Raw genomic sequence first — 23,205 nt, forward strand, 5'->3', positions numbered from 1 at the left:
TGTCACTGCAGAGCTGAGAATGATGCACCACCCAAATAATACTGCTCCGTGGTGGTCCTGTAGGGGTCCTGATTACTGATGAACAGGGTAAAAGGTGGCTAACAAAGTATTTCATTGTTTAGTGTAATTCACAAAGACTTGCATCTCCAAAATCTGTACTACGCACCGTGTCTGCAGAGCTGTCCATCATTTAGACGCTGAGTGGCTGTCCAGTAGTGTAAGGGCAGGCGTGAAACTCAAACAGTACAGGATCAAAACAAGAACAAGCATCAATGAAATGCAGTTCAACATTACAAATGTTTATACTGTCCAACTTCTAAACATTTCACAAAGTTTAAAATAACTATTTTGGATTTTTAAACTACTTATCAACTTCTCATATCAGTGGAATATTTCTGACGCTGCACAAATGGGGCTAACATTACATTCTGGCTGTGTTCACGCTACAAGCTTCATTGCTCAAATCCAGTTTTCTGGTCGAATCTGATCTGTCATTAATGTGACGAACCGGCTCCTGAACTGACCCTCATGAGCTCCTCCTACTGAGTAACGTCACGTGACTGAATCACTGCATCATCAGTACAAACTAACGAGCAGAACGAGCTTCGCTGAGAAGATCATTAACTCTGATCAGCTCTCAGCTTCATTATTAGAGTCAGACGAAGGAGGAAAAGGTGAGATGAGCTGCTTTTCCATCGTTTACAGGCTTTAACGTCTGTTCGGTGCTGCTGCCATGGTAACGCTGAATGATGGAGCACTCGCAGTGGAAAAAAAGCAGATGAATTCCGATCTGAGCGTCACATTCAGGTTGCATGGTCACATTCGCATCCGATCTAGGACCACATATAAAAGTGGCTCAGGTCAGATTTGAAAAGATCAGATTTGTGTCCTCACAGCCCTGAAAACATCAGATTGAGTCACATTGGTACAAAAAAGAGGATTTGTGCCACTTCAGCCTGGTAATGTGAACGCAGATCAACATTAATCGACCCTTATTAGTCCCACAACGGGGAAATTTCACCTCCACATTTAACCCATCCGAGTGAAACACCACATACACACTAGGGGGCAGTGAGCACACAGCCCTATCCTCAATGCCCAGGGAGCAGCTGGGGGTTAGGGGCCTTGCTCCTCAGTCATGTACTGTTGGCTCTGGGGATCGAACCAGCGACCTTCTGGTCACAGGCCTAACCTCCAGCCCACGACTGCCCCCAAACATGTCATACATGAGACAATGCTGTAAAATTCCATTGACAGATAATGTTTTCAAACATCCCCATCTGTGTAGAACCTGCAAAAAGCTTCCAGTTCACATGTCCGGATCCACATGAACGGCTACATCATGTGCTGTGCATTGTGTCACGTGTGGGTCGTCCGCTGCAATTTGCTTTCAGCCAGTTTCTTCAGCCCTCATCAAATCTAAACCAGATCAGTGCTTGGTCAGTCGAAAAGTGGCCTGTAATAATTGTGTGTGTTTGTGGGAAAGATTTAAGGACTACTGGGATATAAAAAGAAATGGAGCATGCAGTGCATGCTCAAGGGCCAGTTAAAGTGGTCTGACGAGGGTGAGAGAACTTCATTGCGTTTTTATTTTTTTTTGCAATCTTTCCTTGACGCTAAATTAGCAGAATGGGCCCAGCAGACTTTCAGCCTAAACTCAGCTAAAGGAGAGATTCAGGACGTTTTGGAAAGTCTTACCAACTTTAAAAGCATTCCTAATTTGAGGAATGCAGGGCATTTTCCACAGTCCAGACCGAACACACACAGCCGTGCACTGCTGTCTTAATGAGCGTTTTCTATGGAAGTAGGTACTACGGTGGCTAAATCTCACCGTCCCATGCTGTAATAGGCGTTTTTCCTCAAAGGGGCCAAAAGGTTGTAACAGCAGTAATAATTTTGGCCTCTGGAAAGAGACTACAACAGATTACACGCACGCACAGTTTCAACATCCCATTTACACAGAATGCGCCCGTTGTGTGGCACGCTAGACAGCTCTTGTTCCCCTGGAGCACACATTAGTCGTCTGTTTCTATCATTTGCGAGGGCATGTTTTTAACAGCCTGCTGAGCATTAGCACACTTCACAGCGACTGGAAGAGATAAGTATGGTCATAGTCTGCAGGAAAGATTTGATCACAGCTCAGGCAGCTAGAAAATGTTATGGTAATCTGCTACTATTATGCTGTTTGTTATCCATTTCATGCAATCTGTATCCCACACTTGCATATACAATGGAGTTGTTAAACACCTCAGTGTCACTGCTGGACTGAGAATAGTCCACCAACCAGAAACATCCAACCAACAGCGTCCTGTGGCCACTGATGAAGGACTAAGGGATGACCAGCACAAACTGTGCAGCAGCAGATGAGCTGTCGCCTCTGACTTTACATCTACAAGGTGGACCGACAAGGTAGGAGTGTCTAATAGAGTGGACAGTGAGTGGACACGGTGTTTAAAAACTCCAGCAGCACTGCTGAGTCTGATCCACTCGTACCTGTGCGACACACATTAACACACCACCGCCACGTCAGCGTTACTGTAGTACTGAGAATGATCCACCACCCAAATAGTACCTGCTCTGTGAGGGTCCATGGGGGTCCTGACCACTGAAGAACAGGGTAACAGAGTATCAGACGTTTTTGGAATTGGGGTTGTAGATAATAGTGTTTTTCACTGGACGACTCCTTCAACCGTCAATGCGTCCTCATTTGTTCCCTACTCACCCTGTAGGTCCTGGTCGTCCGTGTGAAGGTCAGGTGTTGGTTAGCGTGTCAGTGGGCTGGCTGCAGGAGGAGGCTTGTTTTAACCTCAGCAATCTGTGTTGTTACCAAGCCCCAAGTGTCATAAAGACAGACAGTGAGTCAGCAGCATGAGGCCACAGCGCCCCCAGCATGCTCCTCTGCTGGCCTGCGCGCATGGCAAAGGGTAACTCTAGCCTCCAGGTGCTGACATGTTCAGATCCAGATCAAAGTGAAACGTAGGCATGACATTTCTGACTTATTTTCTGGTTCTTGTGAGGAACGTTGCATGTAATAGTGCTATTGAGTGTGTTTATGGGTTGAATATGGCCTTTCTAGCCTGTACTAGATTAGTTTAAGTGAAACTTATTAGTCCCACAATGGAGAAATTTCACCTCTGCATCCTGAAGTGAAGCACCACATACACACTAGCGAGCACACACACACACACACACACACACACTAGGGGGCAGTGAGCACACTTGCCCGGAGCGGTGGGCAGCCCTATCCGCAGCGCAGTTGGGGGTTAGGTGCCTTGCTCAAAGGCACTTCAGTCATATACTGTCGGGACTGGGGATCGTCACAGGGTTCCCTAACCTCCAGCCCATGTCTGCACACTCAGTGAAGTAAAGATAGTGGCTCTATTTAGAACAATGAGTTCTATATAGAGCCATTTCATGCTTAAATGGTTCTTTACATTGTGAGATGGTTCTTCAGATTGATAGAGAATGTATTGTATATGGCTCTATATCGCAACCAAAAGGGTTCTTCTCGTGTACAAGCTTAACATCGTAACAGTAGCAGAAACTTTTTGGTATGATACTCTTATTCTTTAAATGGGCTATTGTATAGAAAATGGTTCTATATAGAACCATGAACGCTCAAATAATCCTTTGTATAATCAAAGGGTTCTTTGCATCATAAAAGCGTTCTTCAGATTGATGAAAAATGTGTGGTAGAGGGTTCTATATCGCACCCAGAAGGGTTCTTCCATTGTTAAGATACCAATCTTGCAACAAAAGAGCAACTTTTTTAAGTGTGTACAAGCTTGGCATCATGAGAATAGCAGAACTTTTTGGTGGTATAAAGAACCATCTTCAAAAAGGTTCTATATAGAACCATACACAAGACATTCTCCATCAGTCTGAGAAACCATTTCACCGTGCAAAGAACCTTTCAGCTTGAAATGGCTCTAAATAGAACTATGGTCTTTCCTAAAGAACCTATGAAGAACGAAATTTATCAACCAGAATTCTCGTAGTTGAGCAGGCAAGACTTGTTTGGTGCCTGAAGTTTGCTTCCTTTCTTTGTCCTCCACTGGAACTACAAGGCTAATGCTACTAACAAGTCATGGAAGCTTATTCTCCATCAAATAACACTGACCAAGTCATTATAGGTGAGTCTATTCACTGAGTAGCTATCTTAGTAACACCCCTGGGCAGTTATTCCCAGAGATATATAAATCTGAAATGAATAGCTTCACAAACATATTTGAAATCACTGGTATAATCTGACAAAATAGCATTCAAAGTATGTGATGTTTGGCTTAAATATCGTATGAATGAACACTTTTTCAGGTACTACCCATATAGTGAGGAGCTTTTTTTTTGGTTATGATTTTTCTAACAGGCTTATAACGTCTTATAACGCCCTTATAAGGTCCTTATAACATACTTATAATTGAGTCTGTTCACTGAGCGGCTGTCTTAGTAACACCCCTGGGCAGTTATTCCCAGAGACGTATAAATCAGGTCTTTGTTCTTATGATTTTTCCAACAGGCTGATTGGCTGTTTTCCTGAAGGGCAGGACTTGCAAGCGCCATGTTGAGCATTATGAGCTTTTTCCAACCCCTAAACTGTCTCCTCCTAAACTGATATTATTTCTGGCTGCATCCCTATATTGTCACACACTTGCCTCAAGTTGTCCTGAGTTTTTATGTAATCTCAAATAGACTTGCTTATGTGGCCTCTGTGACAGCATATAGTAAATTATTGAAAAATGTGCCTAACACTCCCAGAAGCAGTTGTAGCAGCCTGAATTTTTTCCCTCCTTTTGTCCTTTTTTTGTCCTTGATCATTCAGTGTCAGAAAGTCATACACAAGTCTATTTGAAATTATTCAACAACCTGTCACAGTCAAACAATTCCCTCAACATCTGGATTTTATGATGTAGTAAACCATGATTTGCTGTGTGAGTCAGAACAGGAGTTTTGCTCATGTGTGCCAAATGACCACAATTATCACGCAAGTCACAGTGCAAATGCCAGACACCCTTAAAATATTTGATTCAAACCACTTTATCTCCTGCTTTTGAGTCTTATTAGTCACAGTCTGACATGAAATGGCTTAACCTGTAACGGAGGCGGCGCATGTGCTGAGATAAGCGGTTTTTATTGAGGGCAAATCCAGGGTCGTGGTCATAACAGTCCAGGTTCAGATGGCCAACGCGGATAGAACGGTATGCAGACATGATGACAAACCCTGGAAAACTACAACAGCGGCTGGACGATAAAAAGTAAACAATAAAGCACATGTAGGAGTGGGAGGAGCCTTTTGTGACATAAACCAGTAAACAATGTTGCTGTGTTTTGTATTTTTGGAAAACTAAGAAACGGAAACTGTTGTAATCTGGAAAGTTTGTCTGTGTAAAAAGGCCTTGTCCGAATAAATCGCTGTAAGACTATGATGGATGTTTGTCTAAGAGCCCAGTCGGAGGTGTATGTTCTTTCTCTGGACTTCTGGAAATCTGCAGTTTTGGGAAGTCAGATGTCAGTCGTATGTTGCTTGTGTAAGTTGAAGTGTCAGAATGTGTTTTTTAAAGATTTATTCTAATGAAAATGTTTGTGGTTTATCGACAAGGACAGGTCCAGCTGCCGGCCACATACTTGTGGAAGTGTGTGTGCATGTGTGAACGTGTGCGATGTGGAGTGATGCCAGATGTGCGCGATTCACACCTCCGTGATTAGATTATCATTCTTTAGGAAGTTTCACCACAGTGGCTTTGATATTATGAGTTTATGGAGTGTCTCTTTTAAACCCAAGGATGCTTAACAATCCGTGCACAGAAGCACACAGACGTGGGCAAAATTTGGTCGCACTACAAATTCATAAGTCGTGTCATAATTAAGCAATAGATCACGAGAGGGAGTGCGATCTCACGTAATAACATCGTGGCTGTGATTTGGTCACCGCAGATCATCACAGCCGTGATGTTATAGTGATAACGCACTCCTCGGGTTTCTATTGTTTTTATACAGCAGTTAAATAAATACAGTAAGAAATGAATAAACTGGCCGCGAACGCGGCGTTTAATATGTTTTAATATTCAGTTCCTTCCTCCTAATTATAGCTCCTTAACAAGCAGCTTGGTGCTACGTCAGAGTAACGAGCTCCGCCCACTCGCTGCTCAGCCGGCAGTTCGTTCTCCAGCAGACCGACCGTTCCACAGACCGACTGACAGTTTGGGAATTTAGTGTCGTCTCGTCTTCAGAGTCGGACCAAATCGGCTGTCGGTCAAATGTCGTCATAAAAGTGTCCGTTTTCAGTTTGTGCACAAAGTAAGAAGTAAAAACGTTCGAATGGCTTGAGCGGCTCCTACAGCTGTCAAAGTTGTTGCTTAGCAACGGCGTCTTAGTGGAGTGATACAGCGTTTGTGAAAAACCTGTGATGTTATGGCGAAATAACAATGCAGTTAAAAACACTTCTCACCCAATCAGCTCGCGTGGCCGGAACTAACTGCTGTATAACTCGTATGGAAATGGAGGTTTATGGATAACCGACACAACAGAAGCCTCATTTTTCGCGTTTGTGCAGCTGCTGAGTCTCACTGAGCTGGAGCTGTGGCTGTTGAGCTTCATGCTGAGTTTAAACCAGGGTAGCATTTAGAAATTTTAGCTTAGTTAGCCAAAAAAGAAATCTTTTTTTAGTCTTTTTTGTGCTTTCTGTGTTGTTTTTGATGGTTTCGCCAGAACTTACATCTGCCCAGGAGGAGGTGTAAACATTTACTAAGTACTGTGCTCAACGTATAAACTAGTTTGTGCGGTCCAACCCGTTCTGATTTATGCTAATCATACATCAAAAGACTTTCAAAAGACTTTGAAGACTTTTGAAAGACTAAAGTCTGACACATCTAAAGACACGCTGTGATTTTGCAAAGACTGGGAATCTTGCTGTGTCACTATTTATAAGACTGCGACTAGATTTTTTGAGATTTCTTCCCATCATGCACCTGGCGGATTGGTTACAAGCAGATAAACACTTTTCCTTCCACTCTTTAGCGGTACAGATGAGAAGATACGGTGGCTGGGTGTGTAAAGATCTGGGGCTCAGCCCAGTTCACTGTTGAGCTGTATACTCTGATAGATCATCACCCAGAATTAACCTGTAAAACGTGCAGCTACTTTTTGAATTTGATATAAAGATTCATGCATCAGCACAACATGTGGAGATTCAGCCATAAAAAAAACATAAAACACAGTGTAACAGGAAGCACAAGAAAGAAAAAGAGGTAAAAAGCATTGACGATTCTTCAATAAAGCCACTCAGTGAACCTGAAATATTAAAGCAGTCAGTTTACACTTTAATTTAATATGATGATTGTATTAAAGTGGAGCAAACTTACTTTAAACTTACGATAATATTAAGCACGGGTGATTCTGTTGCAGCGTCGAGACGAGAAAAAGACTGACTTTAGACGGCCGTCGTGACCACCTCACACTAAACGAACGACATGACGTGAGTGCGACTGTCAGGTGTAACACCCGCCTTCGCCACCAGAGGTCAGCCTCACCTGAATACTGATGTCTTCCTAGTTACCTAGTTTATCTTCATATGTAAGGATCTTCAGTACACTTGCTCATTGTGAAGTATATCCTGCATACCAAGCCTTGTTTCCTGTCTGTTGATGACTTTGTGTTACCTTGACCCATTTCCGTACTCTCGGACTCTTATTCTGATTCTGGTAAAATGGGTAACATGGATTCCAATCAGTCTGGAGAGTCGACTCTAACAAGACTCTCAAGGTCTTATTCCGACGTTGGATATTTGTCTGCGACAGTGAAATCGCTTGAAAAGCCGTTTGGTTTAAGACTGGCATTAGTAATGCATAAGCCTAAACCTAGTAAACACTGCGCCACACGCAGCCTACGCTTCAACTTACGTACGGCTGGGGCAACCAGTCACTGGTGTTTATTTCCATAAGACAGCAGGGCCTTGATGTCAGGCAATCGCTGCGATCGCTGATGTGGCGTGCACACCACTGCGTTGACAGACAACAGGTCACAAGCCACAAATGCCATGGGGTGTGAGCAGTATAGCTCATATATTATATATTTGGGGGCAGTCGTGGGCTGGAGGTTAGGGATCTGGCCCTGTGACCGGAAGATCGCCGGTTCGATCCCCAGTGCCGACAGTCCATGACTGAGGTGTCCTTGAGCAGGACACCTAATCCCCAACTGCTCCCCGGGCGCCGTGGATAGGGCTGCCCACCGCTCCGGGCAAGTGTGCTCACTGCCACCTAGTGTGTGTGTGTTCACTAGTGTGTATGTGGTGTTTCACTTCACGGATGGGTTAAATGCGGAGATGGAATTTCCCCGTTTGTGGGATCAAAAAAAGTATCACTCACTTACTTACTTACTTACTTACTTATTATGAGATTTTATAGCTCATGTCGTGTCCACTTTCTACTAATGATTTGACCCGTGCTCTGAAACTATTGCAGTGCATCCAATGATAAAGGCAGCATGGAGCTTCTTTTAACACAGTAGCATACAGAAAGCTCTAGTTCCACACCCAGACCCATTTTACTAGTTACAACATGAACAAAATATCAATGAATTAATGTTAACGGAAACTAAAAGTCTCTGAGTGGATCACCTGCGAGATGTTGGGTTTAGCAGAGCAAAGCAGACCACAGTGATGCCACATTCGGCCCTGTGTGTCACATTAATCTCGCCCTCTTTGTTTCGTTTCTCTCTCTCTCAAATTCCCCAAACTGGATTCCGTCCAGCGTGCCTGTTTTTTTGCATTTTTTCCTCTTCCCCTGTGAACCCAACTGTAATCACATCTGATTTTATTTTGGCTGTGCCTGTGGGCGTATTTTCGTTTGCCTCACGAAAACCATTTGTGTTTATTTTGCCACACAAAATATTAAATGCAGTCCGTTGGCTGTTCGGGTCACGTTAGTGTTCTGTGGGCTTGACGAACAATAACTTACAAATCCTCATGTGCCTCGATGTTCCTTATGTTGCTCTAAACTTTAACCTGATTCTAGTCTAATTGTGCTCCAGCCCAGCTGTTTCTCATGCAGTACGAGCTTTTTTTCGTCTATGCAAACCAAGGGCCAAAAATCAATGCTTCTTTGCTGCTTTTCTTTAAGCTTCTTTCTCTTTTTTGCGTTGCTGAAGCTGAATTTGCATCTCGTCCTCTTCCTACACAGGAACACACCGAGGCGGAAACACTCGCCTCCAGTTTTGTAGCTTCTATTATCATTTTTATCTTTGCTTTCTACCAGTTTAGTCACAGTCAGTTCCAGAGGTTACATGCACTTAAGTGCAATATTGGACTTTACTGGATATTTACGAGTGATGATGATTCTATAGAAGTAAATTAGTGAAGAAGATCTCAGTTCCACTTTACCCCATTCACCTTGAGTTCCTGATTCCCTTTTTTGGACTTACAGCTTTAGATAGATAGATAGATAGATAGATAGATAGATAGATAGATAGATAGATAGATAGATAGATAGATAGATAGATAGATAGATAGATAAGGCTTTATTGTCATTCGCATCACATGTGGTACATAAGGTGTTCTTGTCTTGTTCCTGTGCATTTATTGGCAGTGTTCAGGTCTTGTGTCATTCATATCAGATGAATGGAAACAAAAACCCCAACTAATTTGAATTGAATAGCTTACTGTTCATCTGGCTGCCAGCTGTGACACATTTTATTCATTTGCAAACATCTGATACAGTTGAATGGTGTGAATTCACAGGGCCCTTTTTCTTCAGTGCACATCGCATTTGTAGTGCGAACTTTAAAGCATCCCGATTTGTACCTGATGGCATCGAAGGGCTGTCAAATCAACTGTCACAGCAGAGAAAATTGTGCTTTTCCTTTTGTTGATGGGTTTCATTAGCAGTGTCTGTGGTCTACGTGTTTCTAACAGCCCATACATTTGCACGAACAGGGACGCACAGCGAGAGTGAGAAAAACAAATCCAGCAATGGACGATCGGAGTAAATGCGTGTCCTACACGAAATCTGACCACAAGTGCTCAATGGAGATCACTCAACATGGATGAATACTAGGTGTGAACAGGCCTTGTCCAGTCAGCCTAGGCCTTGTTCACACTTGGCATTAACATCCATCTCAAGTGATCGGATCAAGTGGGCAGCAACACATGTAGCTGTTTACACCTGGCATTTCCATGTGTCTCCAATGCGTGTCCAGTGCTGAGATTTGGTGGCCGGAGGAAGGTACCACCCACATTTGCTACACCAGTCTCTCTCTGTGCCTGTTGTCTGACATGAATGTTGTCTGTGTTCATGTGAATGAAAGCGCTGTTATAAAGGTTTAGACCTGCTAATGTGACTTGTAAACAAATGGTAGAGGAGACAGAAAAGGATGCTATGCAGCTGCTTTCATCTCTGCTGTGATGTCACAGTTACTTAAGGTGGTCCTTTGCCGCTGTTTGAAGCAGTTACACTATAAATGGTGAATAAATGTATATATGCATCTCTGTCTACCTCCAAAGGTGGTTTAAGGGATACAAAGTGCGGCTACTTATGACTGGATCACCCAGGATACATGTTAAGTGTTAATGGCAAGTGTAAATAAATAAATAAATAAATAAATATATATATATATATATATATATATATATATATATATATATAATAATTTATAAAAAATATATATGCACTATGTTTCCTAAAGTATTCGGTCGTCTGGCTTCACATGCATATGAGCTTGAATGACGTCCCATTCTTAATCCATAGGGTTTAATATAATGTTGGCTCACCCTTTGCAGCTATAACATCTTCACCTCTTCTGCCTTTCCACAAGGGTTAGGAGTGTGTTTATGGGAATTTTTGACCGTTCTTCCAGAAGTGCATTTGTGAGGTCAGACACTGATGTTGGACGAGAAGGACCTGCTTTGTGCGCTGGTGTACAGTCATGTTGGAACAGGAGTGCCGTCCCACTGACAGTTGACTGTGGAATATTTACTAGTGAGGAAATTTCACGACTGGACTTGTTGCACAGGTGGCGTCCGATCACAGCACCACTCTGGAATTCACTGAGCTCCTGAGAGCGACCCATTCTTTCACTAATGTCTGTAGAAGCAGTCTGCAGGCCTAGGGGCTTGGTTTTATACACCTGTGGCCACGGAAGAGACTAGAACACCTGAATTCGATGATGTGGATGGGTGACTGAACACTTTTGGAAATATAGTGGATGTATGAGAGGATCACCTTTCAAAGAACAGCTGTTAGGAGTCTCATTTTCATTGTAACTTTTAATACATTCGAACTCCAGTTTGGGAATTTCTTCGCTCATTTGTCTTTATTTCCTCCTTTTCTATGCAAGTCCACTTACATTAAATATTTAGATCTTGACCCAAGCTATTGTTTTTCTATCCTCCTAGCATAACGTATTGCATGTGAAATTTAATAATGCGTATGAGCTCAAAGTGAAGACTTTCAGCTTTAATTTAAGGATATTTTCATACATAACCTCCCATTTTTACTTCACTTACCAGACAAGGCAAGGCAAATTTATTTATATGGCACCTTTTGAACACTGCTGTCATTCAAAGTGCTTTACAAATGAAAAAGTCAGAGTCAGAGCTGTTTAAAAAAAGTGAAATAAATGCAAAACCATCTAGGAGATGGTTCCTCAGACACCAGTCCACAAAGTCCTGGGTCAGTTCTCTGTACTCTCTGTCGTCCTCATCTGTAAAGAGTCCGATGATTGCTGAGTCATCAGAGAACTTCTGTAGATGGCAGTTTGGTGAGCTGTACATGAAGTCTGCAGTGTACAGGGTGAAGAGGAGCGGTGCCAGGACTGTACCCTGCGGAGCCCCTGTGCTGCTGAGCACCATGTCAGACACACTGTCCTGTGCCCTCACATACTGTGGTTGGTTGGTGAGATAGTCCAGAATCCAGTTTGAGAGGTGGTGATCTACCCCTGTGTTCTCCAGCTTGTCCCTGAGGAGCCCAGGCTGTATGATGTTTAAAGCACTGGAGAAATCAAAGGCTTCTCCAGGTGAGAAAGAGCTCTGTGTAGGAGGTAGATGACCATGTCATCCACTCCAATGCCAGGTTGATAGGCAAACTAGATTGGGTCCATAGGTGCTGAGGTCCTTTGGTTGCTGCATCTTCAGCGCCGGTACCACACGAGCTGTTTTCCACATTTGTGGTGGCTTCCCGAGCTTCAGGCTCATGTTGAACATGTGTTCAACTATTCCACGCAGCTGATCTGCGCAAGACTTAAGGAGCGTGGCGCTGATGCCATCCGGACCCCTTTCTGAGCTACTTTCTCACCTGGGCTGTTGTAAGGCACAGTTTGGAGCAGGGGGGCTGGTTGCTGGAGTGTACAGGTAGGGGGGGTTGAGCTGACAGCAGGATCAGTGATGGGTGGCTGTGAGGTGAGAGTTGTGAACAGGGGGGTAATTGATGGAGAGGGGGCAGAGCAGTGCCCTGAGAGACCAGAAGAGGGGGGTTGCAGTAGGGGTAACTGTGTAGAGGGGGTGAGTGATCAAATCTATTGAAAGACAAATTGAGATCGTTCACCCATTTATGGTCTCCTACAGCCTGGGGGTCAGGTTTCTTGTGTCCAGGGATTGTTTTTAGACGTTTGCAGACCCCACTGATGTTGTTATTCTGCAGTTGTTTCTCCATCTTCTTCCTGTAGTTGGCCTTTCCCTCCCTGATTTTCCTTCTCAATTTCCTTCTCAGTCTGTTATCCTTTACACTGTGCTCAAATTTCGTGATGCATGGACCAATAGAAATGCTCTAAAATCACTTGGAACAAATCCTTTTACACTGACTTACATAGAAAGGTAAGAATGTTTTTGCCTTCTGCTGTAAAGTCACTATTTTGCTTACTATTCAGTGTTTTTCACATTTTTTGGACAGCGACGATGCTTTTATTTGAATAATCTAGCCTGCGTTTTCCTCCTCAAACTGTGACCTTTATCTTGCGGGACCAAGGCGTATATAATAAGATGGTGATAATTTCTCCTTGACGTTTATTGTCTGGTTTTATGCCGTACCAAACCCCTCTGGTTTGGCTTCCCTCTGATGCGAGCGCTCTTTCTTTTGCCCCCTTTGCTCTCCATCAAGGCTTTATTTGTTTTGGTGTGAATGGCTGAACAACAGTGTCACGGTGTCAAGTGAGTGAAAGTCACTGCTGAAAGCTATTGCTCTCTCGAGTAGTTTATAGCCCGTTTGACTCGGGCCAACTTCGTAAACTCTTTCTCTCTCACTCTTTCTCACTGTCCTTCCTGCTTTCGTCCTCCTCTCATTCTCTCCCTGTATTTGGAGGAGTGTTTCTTGGCAGCGATCTTTGTGCTCGGTTGCCAGTTGCTCTCTGTCACCCGCTTAAATCCCGGTGATTTATGTCTGGCCGTACAATGGTCTCTTTGGGCCGGACCCACATAGGGTCACCTCCCGAGGCTGCAGGAACCCCTTTCTGAGTTTTGATTAGAGTGGGATTTTCTCATTCCCATCGGTTGTCCCGGATATCTTATCCACAGCGCGTTAGAGACTTTATAACTTTAACACCGGTCTGTAAAGGAGAGAGTGAGAGATATACAGAGTTGTTCAGGGGCCCTAACCTCATTACTGCAACTCACAAGGCCAGTTTACACCAAGACTGAGTCCCAGGACTGAGACCAGTTTATGGCATCAGAAGAAGAAGGAGTGTGGGGGGGGCTTGGGTGGGTGGTATTGGCACAGTCCTTCAGAATTAACATTGATCGTGGGAGATGGTGGAAAAATTAAACTGGTTTGAAAGTTGAACTGTATATTATTCAGGTACTGCTATGAATTGATCAGTAACTACTGTAAATTATTGAGTAACGATTACGAGCTGCTCCTTAATTACTGTGACCTTTGCATATTTCAATATGAAATATTTTGTAACTACTATGAATGGTTCAGTAGCTACTGCGAATTGTTCAGTACCTCCAAAGAATTAAGCAGAATTTGAATGGATTTATCAAATGTATTGAAAAGTACACTTATTGGAATATTGGAATAATATTGGAATAGTTGAAAGTTTAAAGCTACCTCTGCTGCAGCTGCTGTTATATTTCATGCCAGAAGTTATCATCAAACACAGAGGCAACCAAACGCATGAAACAACATATCATACTTGGCCATAAATAAACATGACAACCACCATCTAGAATATTCACTAACAACCGAAAGCTCTTCAGTAACTAATATATATATATTCCAAAATTATTCGGTTGTCTGAACTTAAGTCACATCCCATGCTAAATCCATAGGGTTTAATTCAATGTTGGCTCACCTTTTGCAGCTATAACAGCTTCAACTCTTCTGGGAAGGCTTTCCACAGGGTTTAGGAGTGTGTTTATGGGAATTTCTGACCGTTCTTCCAGAAGCACATTTGTGAGGTCAGACACTGATGTTGGACGAGAAGGCCTGGCTCACAGTCTCCACTCTAATACATCTCAAAGGTGTTCTATCAGGTTGAGGTCAGGACTCAACCAGGCCAGTCAAGTTCCTCAGTCAAGTATATCGATGTTGTCAGAAGAAAACCTTGTATCTCCTATATGGTAACTTTACAGGAGAAGGAAAAAACCTACTTTACTTTTATGTAAGTCAATGGAACCAGAAATTTTTCCAGGTCATTTTGGGCCGTTTCTTTTTGTCCATTCATCATGAAATTTACGAGCAATGTAAAGAGCACCAGGTATTTTCAAATTATGTCAAAAACTAAAAAACGATAAAATGGATATATGAGGTTTTCTTCTGACAACAACCATATTCAAATATTTGACGAGCAACTAAGTGAAATGGTGAAAAATTGGAATTTCATTTCTGAGCCAAACTGACAGCCCTGCTGTTCAACTAATGGGAAGGAACTGGAGGGTGACCGACAAAGGGAGTCTAACAGGAAAGGAGAAGTGACGATGTTAGATTTTTTGGCAAACTATCACTTTAAGAAGATGTGACAAAAGAAGAGAGAGAAATATATATAGAGAGATAGAGAGAGAGAGGGGGGGGGGGGGGTCAGAATAAGAAGTCGCTCGCTCCAGGCCTTTCAGTCCTTTGAGATGAAAATATTGTGTTCGTTGGGAGAAAAGTATGTGATATCAAAGAACTGATGGCTAGTTAACCAAAAAGCACAACATAGCATCAAAGAGCGTTTCATGATCAGTCAAGCGGCCCAACAGATGGAGAGAAGGAGTGAGAGGGAGTGGACCAAAGAAGGAGAGGAGAGGCCAGACACTGTTAAAAGAGAGAGAATGAGAGAGAGAGGGGGATTAAGAGATAATGGGACGGTGTGCAAGGGAGAGGGAGAGGGAGAGGGAGAGAGAGAGAGAGAGAGAGAGATAAGACAGATAGAAAGTGTGAGTGAGAATATGAGAGGGAGAGTGAGATTATGAGAGAGAGAGAGAGAGAGAGAATATATGAGAGAGAGAGAGAGAATATATGAGAGAGAGAGAGAGAGAGAGAGAGAGAGAGAGAAATGAGAGAGAGATAGAAAGCAAGTGTGAGTGAGAATATGAGAGAGACAGGGAGAGAGAGAGAGAGAGAGAGAGAGATAGAAAGCAAGTGTGAGTGAGAATATGAGAGAGAGAGGGAGAGAGAGAGTGAAAGAGAGAGATAAGACAGATAGAAAGTGTGAGTGAGAATAGGAGAGAGAGAGAGAGTGAGAATATGAGAGGGAGAGAGATGGGAGAGAGAGATAGAAAGCAAGTGTGAGTGAGAATATGAGAGAGAGAGGGAGAGAGAGAGAGAAAGTGAGAGAGAGAGAGAGAGAGAGAGAGAGAGAAAGTGAGAGAGTGAGAGAGCGAGAGAGAGAAAGTGAGAGAGAGAGAGAGAGAGAGAGAGAGAAAGTGAGGGAGTCTTGCTGTATTGTGTCCCGTCTGAATACGGCCCTTTATGAGGAGAAGCTTAAAAGGACATTGTGGCTGGGGCGAGCCGCTGTCGCCACGGCAACAGCCCAGGAGCGCGCAAAAACCAGAGATAATGGAGTGAGAGAGAAAGGAGGAGAGGAGTTTCTTCTCCCCGCGCCGCTTCCTTCACGGAATTCCCTCCATCTCTCAGCTCCGAGCACAAACAGAGAGAGGGAGAGGGAGAGAGAGACAGCGTGTGCCGTTGGCGCTTAGGCAGATATCTAGAAGGAACTTCAGCGGATAAACTTTTCAGAGAGTCTGTGTGTGTGCAGCAAGCGAAAGAAGGATATATGCAGAGATGTTCTCTAAAGGCTCAGTGTCGGCCCGTGACTCCTTTGTGTTTATCTCCTCAGAGGCTGCCTCAGTAAACCATGCTGCTGCTCCCAACACCACAAGCCCGGAGATAATGCAATGCTTAACGGTGAGTCGTGAGTTTTTACCTACTTTCTACCTGTTGTTTGTACACGGTGACGTGCAGAGATGTCAGACCAGCTGAGAAAGTCATATTTAAAGCTAGTTATCGGACTTGTAAGCGCCTGCAAGCTTTAAAATAATTACAAATACACTCTCAGAAATAACGGTACGAAACGGTCACTGGGGCAGCGCCCCTCTTTTCACTGGGGTGGGACCCTCAAGGGTTCATCTCAGTACCTCTAGTCAGGGAACATAACTGAACCATCATCCACTGAAATGATCTGTTCTAAGCTGGACTGACTCCACACACCCCGCCTCGCCTCACCTCCAGGCTTTTATTCTACTGCTCTGTTTTAAAACATTCGGTTATGAAAAGGTACAAATGCCAACTTTTCACCTGGAGGAACTGATTTAAGGTTCACAATCAGACCTTAAAACCACTGTAGAACCTTTGAGGAGACACTTAGGTTGTTTGTACGTTGATAAACAATAAATGTGCCTGCACAGACCCTTTATTTCTGACAGTGTAAATATAAATATTAACCCTGCTTAACATTCAGCCCACGCTTCACTTTCTCGCTTTCATAATTACACAACTTACATACTAGTTACTGAACCGTAAGTGTTGAGATTAGGAATTAGGAGTTTAAGGAGTTGTGGGCGTCCGTGATGTTTAAGGATCATCTGCACAGAAAACATTAAGACTGGAGTAAATACGAACGAGTGTAAACATTAATACATTGTGACTTAGTGTTCATCGGTATGTTCGCTTGATTATTCAACTCTCAAAGTGTTTACACTTACAGTCTGATACCTAGTTTGGCTGATGATGCCTCATTAAATTAAATCGCTTGCACTGCTGTAGCGCACGGATCAGAAGATCTCTACCTCAGTTTATTCGTATTCATTTTAAAGGTAATTAGTGTTTGGATACGGTGCGAGTGGATCAGAGACTGCAGTGCTGCTGGAGTTATTAAACACTGTGTCCACTCACTGTCCACTCTATTAGACGCTCCTACCTTGTCGGTCCACCTTGTAGATGTAAAGTCAGAGACGACAGCTCATCTGCTGCTGCACAGTTTGTGTTGGTCATCCTCTAGTCCTTCATCAGTGGTCACAGGACGCTGTTGGCTGGATATTTTTGGTTGGTGGACTGTTCTCAGTCCAGCAGTGACACTGAGGTGTTTAAAAACTCCAGCAGCACTGCTGTGTCTGATCCACTCAGACCAGCGCAACACACACTAACACACCACCACCACGTCAGTGTTACTGCAGTGCTGAGAATGACCCACCACCCAAATAGTACCTACTCTGTGAAGGTCCATGGGGGCCACTGAAGAACAGGGTAACAGAGTATCAGAGAAACAGATGGACTACAGTCTGTAACTATAGAACTACAAAGTGCAGCTATACAGTAAGTGGAGCTGATAAAGTGGACAATGAGCGCAGAAACGAGGAGGTGGTCATGATGTTACGCCTTATCAGTGTATGTTTGTGTTGTTGGGTGGGTCACATGCATCAGTGAGAGGAGGTTTTACTGAGTTTCGCACTGTAGTTATTAAAAATGCAGTGATCATCTTTTCATGCGCATCAACTTGAGTGAATGTGTTGCGAACAAACTTAAATTTAAAGCAAGCTAAAGTGATTCGTTCCTTTCCTTCCTGTACTTCCTCTGATACAAGCACAGTGTGTTGTGTTCTTCAATACCACCTGCATGGATTTTTCTGCTAAACAGCTGGGGGGATAGAGAGGGTCCTCGTTTTATATCCTACAAACGCACCACATATGAGCCAGAAGTCGGTGTATGGCGGTGCTCAATGTCTTCAAGCAGTGCTTGATGTCTTTGAATGATGGTGCTGGTGTGGTTGGATAGTGTAGTGGGTAACACTTCTGCCTTCTATGCTGTAGACTGGGGTTCAATCCCAGCCTGGGTAAACACCCTACACTATACCAATAAGAGTCCTTGGGCAAGACTCCTATCACTATCTTTGCCTACCTGTGTAAAGCTGGAAGTTCCTCTGGATAAGAGCGTCTGCCACTTGCCATAAATGTCAATGTTCAGTTTCTCGCAGCAATTTGCTGTTAAACTGAAGTCACATTGAAACCGCAGAAAGCCACAATAGATGACACGTGGCTTGAAATTTACTCAGAGAAAGGCAAAAAGACAAATGCTAATGAGTGACTTTACATGCACTTAATAATCCGATAACTGCAGAAAATGTGATTTTGTCAGTAATTCGTTGAACTCGTTTTCATGCACTGGGTAATATGATAATGTGTAAACTCCACTGGAGCCAGGCAGTAATAGGATTTCTGCTTTACAACCCACCATTAAACTGGAAGACGTGACGTAAACGTAACGTAAAACTCGCTTTAGGCACTCTGCATGTTTACAGACATACACCAGTATAGCTGCACTCTGTAGTTCTACAGTTACAGACTGTAGTCCATCTGTTTCTCTGATACCCTGTTACCCTGTTCTTCAGTGGTCAGGACCCCCATGGACCTTCACAGAGCAGGTACTATTTGGGTGGTGGATCATTCTCAGCACTGCAGTAACACTGACGTGGTGGTGTGTTAGTGTGTATTGTGCTGGTCTGAGTGGATCAGACACAGCAGTGCTGCTGGAGTTTTTAAACACCTCAGTGTCACTGCTGGACTGAGAACAGTCCACCAACCAAAAATATCCAGCCAACAGCATCCTGTGACCACTGATGAAGGACTAGAGGACGACCAACACAAACTGTGCAGCAGCAGATGAGCTGTCGTCTCTGACTTTACATCTACAAGGTGGACTGACCAGGTAGGAGTGTCTAACAGAGTGGACAGTGAGTGGACACAGTGTTTAAAAAGCTCCACGAACACTGCTGTGTCTGATCACCCAAATAATAATCCACCACCCAAATACTACCTGCTCTGTGAGGGTCCATGGGGGTCCTAACCACTGAAGAACAGGGTAACAGAGTATCAGAGAAACAGATGGACTACAGTCTGTAACTGTAGAACTACAAAGACCAGCTATACAGTAAGTGGAGCTGATAAAATGGACAGTGAGTGTAGAAACGAGGAGGTGGTCTTGATGTTATGGTTTTAATGAGAAGGGAGAATATGTGGCTGTATCTATAAATAAAACAAACTGACAGCGTTACCCTGCTTTGCTAATATGAGGTGGATTATTAAGTGTGGATGTGCCGCAGGGTCATGTGTGGTGTTTGTGTTGACTAGTATTATTAGCCTTAATGGCTTTTGTATAGTAAACATTAGCATTAGTGATATTACTTGCCAGCGCTGAAGTAACTCATCACTGCGTAGTTGGCTGACTTACATAGGAATGCATAGTTTTCCTGATGGCTGTTTTCGCATACAAGTGTGTTTATTGTTTGATTCTCCTAGTTATGAAATTCCCTGTGCGATCCTACAGTGACTTCACATAAGACAGATGAATAGTGAGCTCAGAAATTGCTGTCATATTTATTTCCTGCTTCTTATCGCTGTCATCGGAAGAAAACTTCACACCTCCAAAATGGGAACTTTACAGGAGAAGGAAAAAACCTGCATTACTTTTAATGGAAGTCAATGGAACCGGAATTTTTTCTAGGTCATTTTGGGCCGTTTCTTTTAGTCCGTTCATCATGAAATTGATGTGCAATGTAAAGAGCGACAGGCATTTTCAAACTGTGTCAAAAACTGAAAAACGACAAAAATTAAGATACAATTTTTTTTTTTCCGAACAGCTGCGCTATGTTTACAAATCAAAACCTGCCCATGTTGATCAGGCCACCATCTGTCTGGTGAAGGAAGGTTCAAAGTGAAGTTGAATCCCTCTCTGTGCCTGTTCAGGCTTTTCCCAGGACCGCAGCTGACTTCATTTACCAATTAGCTAAGGCCAGTTTGCAGCAGCAGCGTATGAATAAGCTTTTTCATCCGCTCCCTGCAGGGCTTTAGCACGAATATTTGGAGAGTTCTCAGTGAGCAGTGTGTGTGGCGTGTGTATGTCAGAAGAAGCGAGCGAGAAAGAAAGAGACTGCGTCGTCTACCGCAGCTTCACTCACCGTAAAAGTTCATTATAAGTTAGCTCTCTTCCTCGTGTTTAAGCAGTAAAGTGTGCCTGCAGCCCCTCCAGAGACCCGGGCCAGGAAGAGTCAGGAACCGTCGGGGTTTCGGTGTTTTGTTCCTTTTCTCTCCTCCGTTCTGCTTCACATTTGACTTAAATTACAAATATGACTGAAAACCACGTCTTTATTCATAAGCAAACCTTATTAAAGCCCCCAAATTCACTCCCCAAGTCCATATGTGGAAACAACTCAGCAAAAACACCCTGTTTTGAATTCATTTTTCCATAAGATCACAGAAACCATCATATTTACATAACATCATGACCACCTCCTTGTTTCTACGCTCACTGTCCACTTTATCAGCTCCACTTACTGTATAGCTGCACTCTGTAGTTCTACAGTTTCAGATTGTAGTCCATCTGTTTCTCTGATACTCTGTTACCCTGTTCTTCAGTGGTCAGGACCCCCATGGACCCTCAAAGAGCAGGTGCTGTTTGGGTGGTGGATCATTCTCAGCATTGCGGTAACACTGACGTGGTGGTGGTGTGTTAGTGTATGTTGTGCTGGTCTGAGTGGATCAGACACAGCAGTGCTGCTGGAGTTTTTAAACACTGTGTCCACTCACTGTCCACTCTATTAGACACTCCTACCTTGTCTGTCCACCTTGTAGATGTAAAGTCAGAGACGACAGCTCATCTGCTGCTGCACAGTTTGTGTTGGTCGTCCTCTAGTCCTTCATCAGTGGTCACAGGACGCTGTTGGCTGGGTGTTTTTGCTTGGTGGACTATTCCCAGTCCATCAGTGACACTGAGGTGTTTCTAAACTCCAGCAGCACTGGGTCTTATCTCTGTTTTAAAACATTCGCTTATGATAAGGTATATCATACCTTAGTGTGTCCCCTGGAAAAACTTACTTAAGGTGCACCGTTGAGCCTTAAAACCACTGCTGTACCTTTGAGGGAACGTTTACATTGTTTGTGCCTTGATGAAGGAGAAACGTACCTGCACAGAACCTTCTTTACTAACAGTGTAGTTTTGCTGTGGAGCTACAGGGTAAAGTAGCTAACAAGCAGTGAAAGCTTAGGACCACCAGTAAGCCCTGTGCAAAATGCCAAAACCATCAAACTCAAACTGTCTCGAGTTGTTTCACAATCTCAGATAGACTTTGACATTTTGTTGTTTAGCCTCTTAAACCCCTCGGGACCACCGGTGGCTCCAAACCGCACTTTGTCCTGTTCTTCATATCGTTCATACTCCATAAGCTCCATTCAGAAGCTGGGCGTCGTGTGAGGCTGTAGCTCTTCTCTCCAGTCTAATAGACGGTGACGTCATTTTAAACCCTTATAATAAAAGAAGCTGAACTTTGTTTTTCTACTGAAAGTCGACCCGTTTTTCCCCAAATCTGGGCTCTAAACTATAAACAGACGGCGTCTCTTCAGTGATCTGCTCTGGAAACATCACTTTTAGAAGATAACACAAAGATTTTTGGCGTTCAGCAGTAAATTGTGAGCGTATAGTGATGTGTGTAGATCATAAAACACATGTTCTGTTCATTTGAGGGAAACTTTTACAAAAAATAAATATGTAAAATAAAAATTTGCATTTATTTCATGCAGTTACTGGATAATTTGCCTTATGATTTGGTCACGTAAATTCAGACGGACAAACCACAATATACCCGAGAGAATAAGAGGTTGAAAAACAGCTGAATTATATAGTTAGAAACTGAAAACTCCACACATTAGCAGTGTAACTTCAGTTCAAGACTAAAGAAGCAAACTTTTGACGCCAGCCGTGTCTTGGCTGAGCAGCTACCTTTGAGGTTAGGAGAAATTTGTGTAAATTTGAATTTTTAGAGAACTGCTGCTTTAATCTGTGTAAAAAAAGAAACATCTCTAAAAATACCAGCTTTAGGTTTGTTGCCACAGAGCGGTTTGCGGTATTTTAAAGAGTTTGCTTGTCTTTGCCTCCTGCTTGCATCAGAGAGGGAAGGCGAGACAGAGTGTTTTTTCAAGGAGCGAGATGCCGGAAAAAGTGTGATAATAGTGCCTTATCATGTTAGGCTGAGTTACCAGTGGCTCAGACTATGAGCCTTACAAGGAATAAAGTGGATAAGTTACTCTTCAGGAATTAGTGAGTGGCAGACCTGTGCAGCAGAGATAGCCGGAGTAATATGTCAGGAGGGTCGGCTAAATGGACCCTGTGCTGGACATCGGAATTACTGTCTTATACACACACCATGTACTTGAGTTAAAGTCAAGACATCCAAGGTGAAATATTCCTCCAGTAAAAGTAGAAGTTCCTCCCTTTAGACCTCCACTTGAGTAAAAGTACTAAAGTATTTACCTTCAAATGTACTTAAGTATAAAGTAAAAGTACTAAAAGAGGAATTCTGGCTCTGATGTCCTGTTATCATTTTTATAACCAGACTGGCTTCATGAACTCATTTCAGGTGAAAGTCCTCCAGCGTCTCTCTTGGTAAACCAGTCTTTTAATAGAACGTCATTAATTAGTGACGCTGACGTCTATTAAAATGATCAGAAGCACAAAACACTGAAGGTAAACAGTTTCCATCAGGGAGAACCGAGTGGCTCTGAAATCACTTTTTACACACAAGCAAAGTTTCAGTTTCAGATTTATTTACAACTTAGTTCCAAGTTTAAGTTGAATAAAAACTGGCTTTAAACTCAGGATCACAGATGAGCTCCTTTACTATGTTGATCTGTAGGCCTCTGTTCATAAACATAAACCAGCCCAAACTCATTTACTATAAAATGAAATGGTGTTTGTAGAAATTCAGAAAAAAGCCGCGTCAGTCTCGACTGCATATGTGGACATATTTCTATAT

General features: G+C 43.2%; 1 protein-coding gene across 2 annotated transcripts in view; it reads left to right on the plus strand.

Moving 5' to 3' along the window:
• rgs3a (regulator of G protein signaling 3a) overlaps window positions 1–23,205 on the plus strand; it is a 318,323-nt gene that overhangs the window by 48,796 nt on the left and 246,322 nt on the right. For both annotated transcript variants that reach the window (XM_017720342.2, XM_017720344.2), the window contains one exon: window positions 16,243–16,310. In XM_017720342.2, the coding sequence (XP_017575831.2) occupies window positions 16,243–16,310 (68 nt within the window). The remainder of the gene's footprint in view (window positions 1–16,242; window positions 16,311–23,205) is intronic.

Source organism: Pygocentrus nattereri, chromosome 23, assembly GCF_015220715.1.
Source record: "Pygocentrus nattereri isolate fPygNat1 chromosome 23, fPygNat1.pri, whole genome shotgun sequence".
NCBI lineage: Eukaryota > Metazoa > Chordata > Actinopteri > Characiformes > Serrasalmidae > Pygocentrus > Pygocentrus nattereri.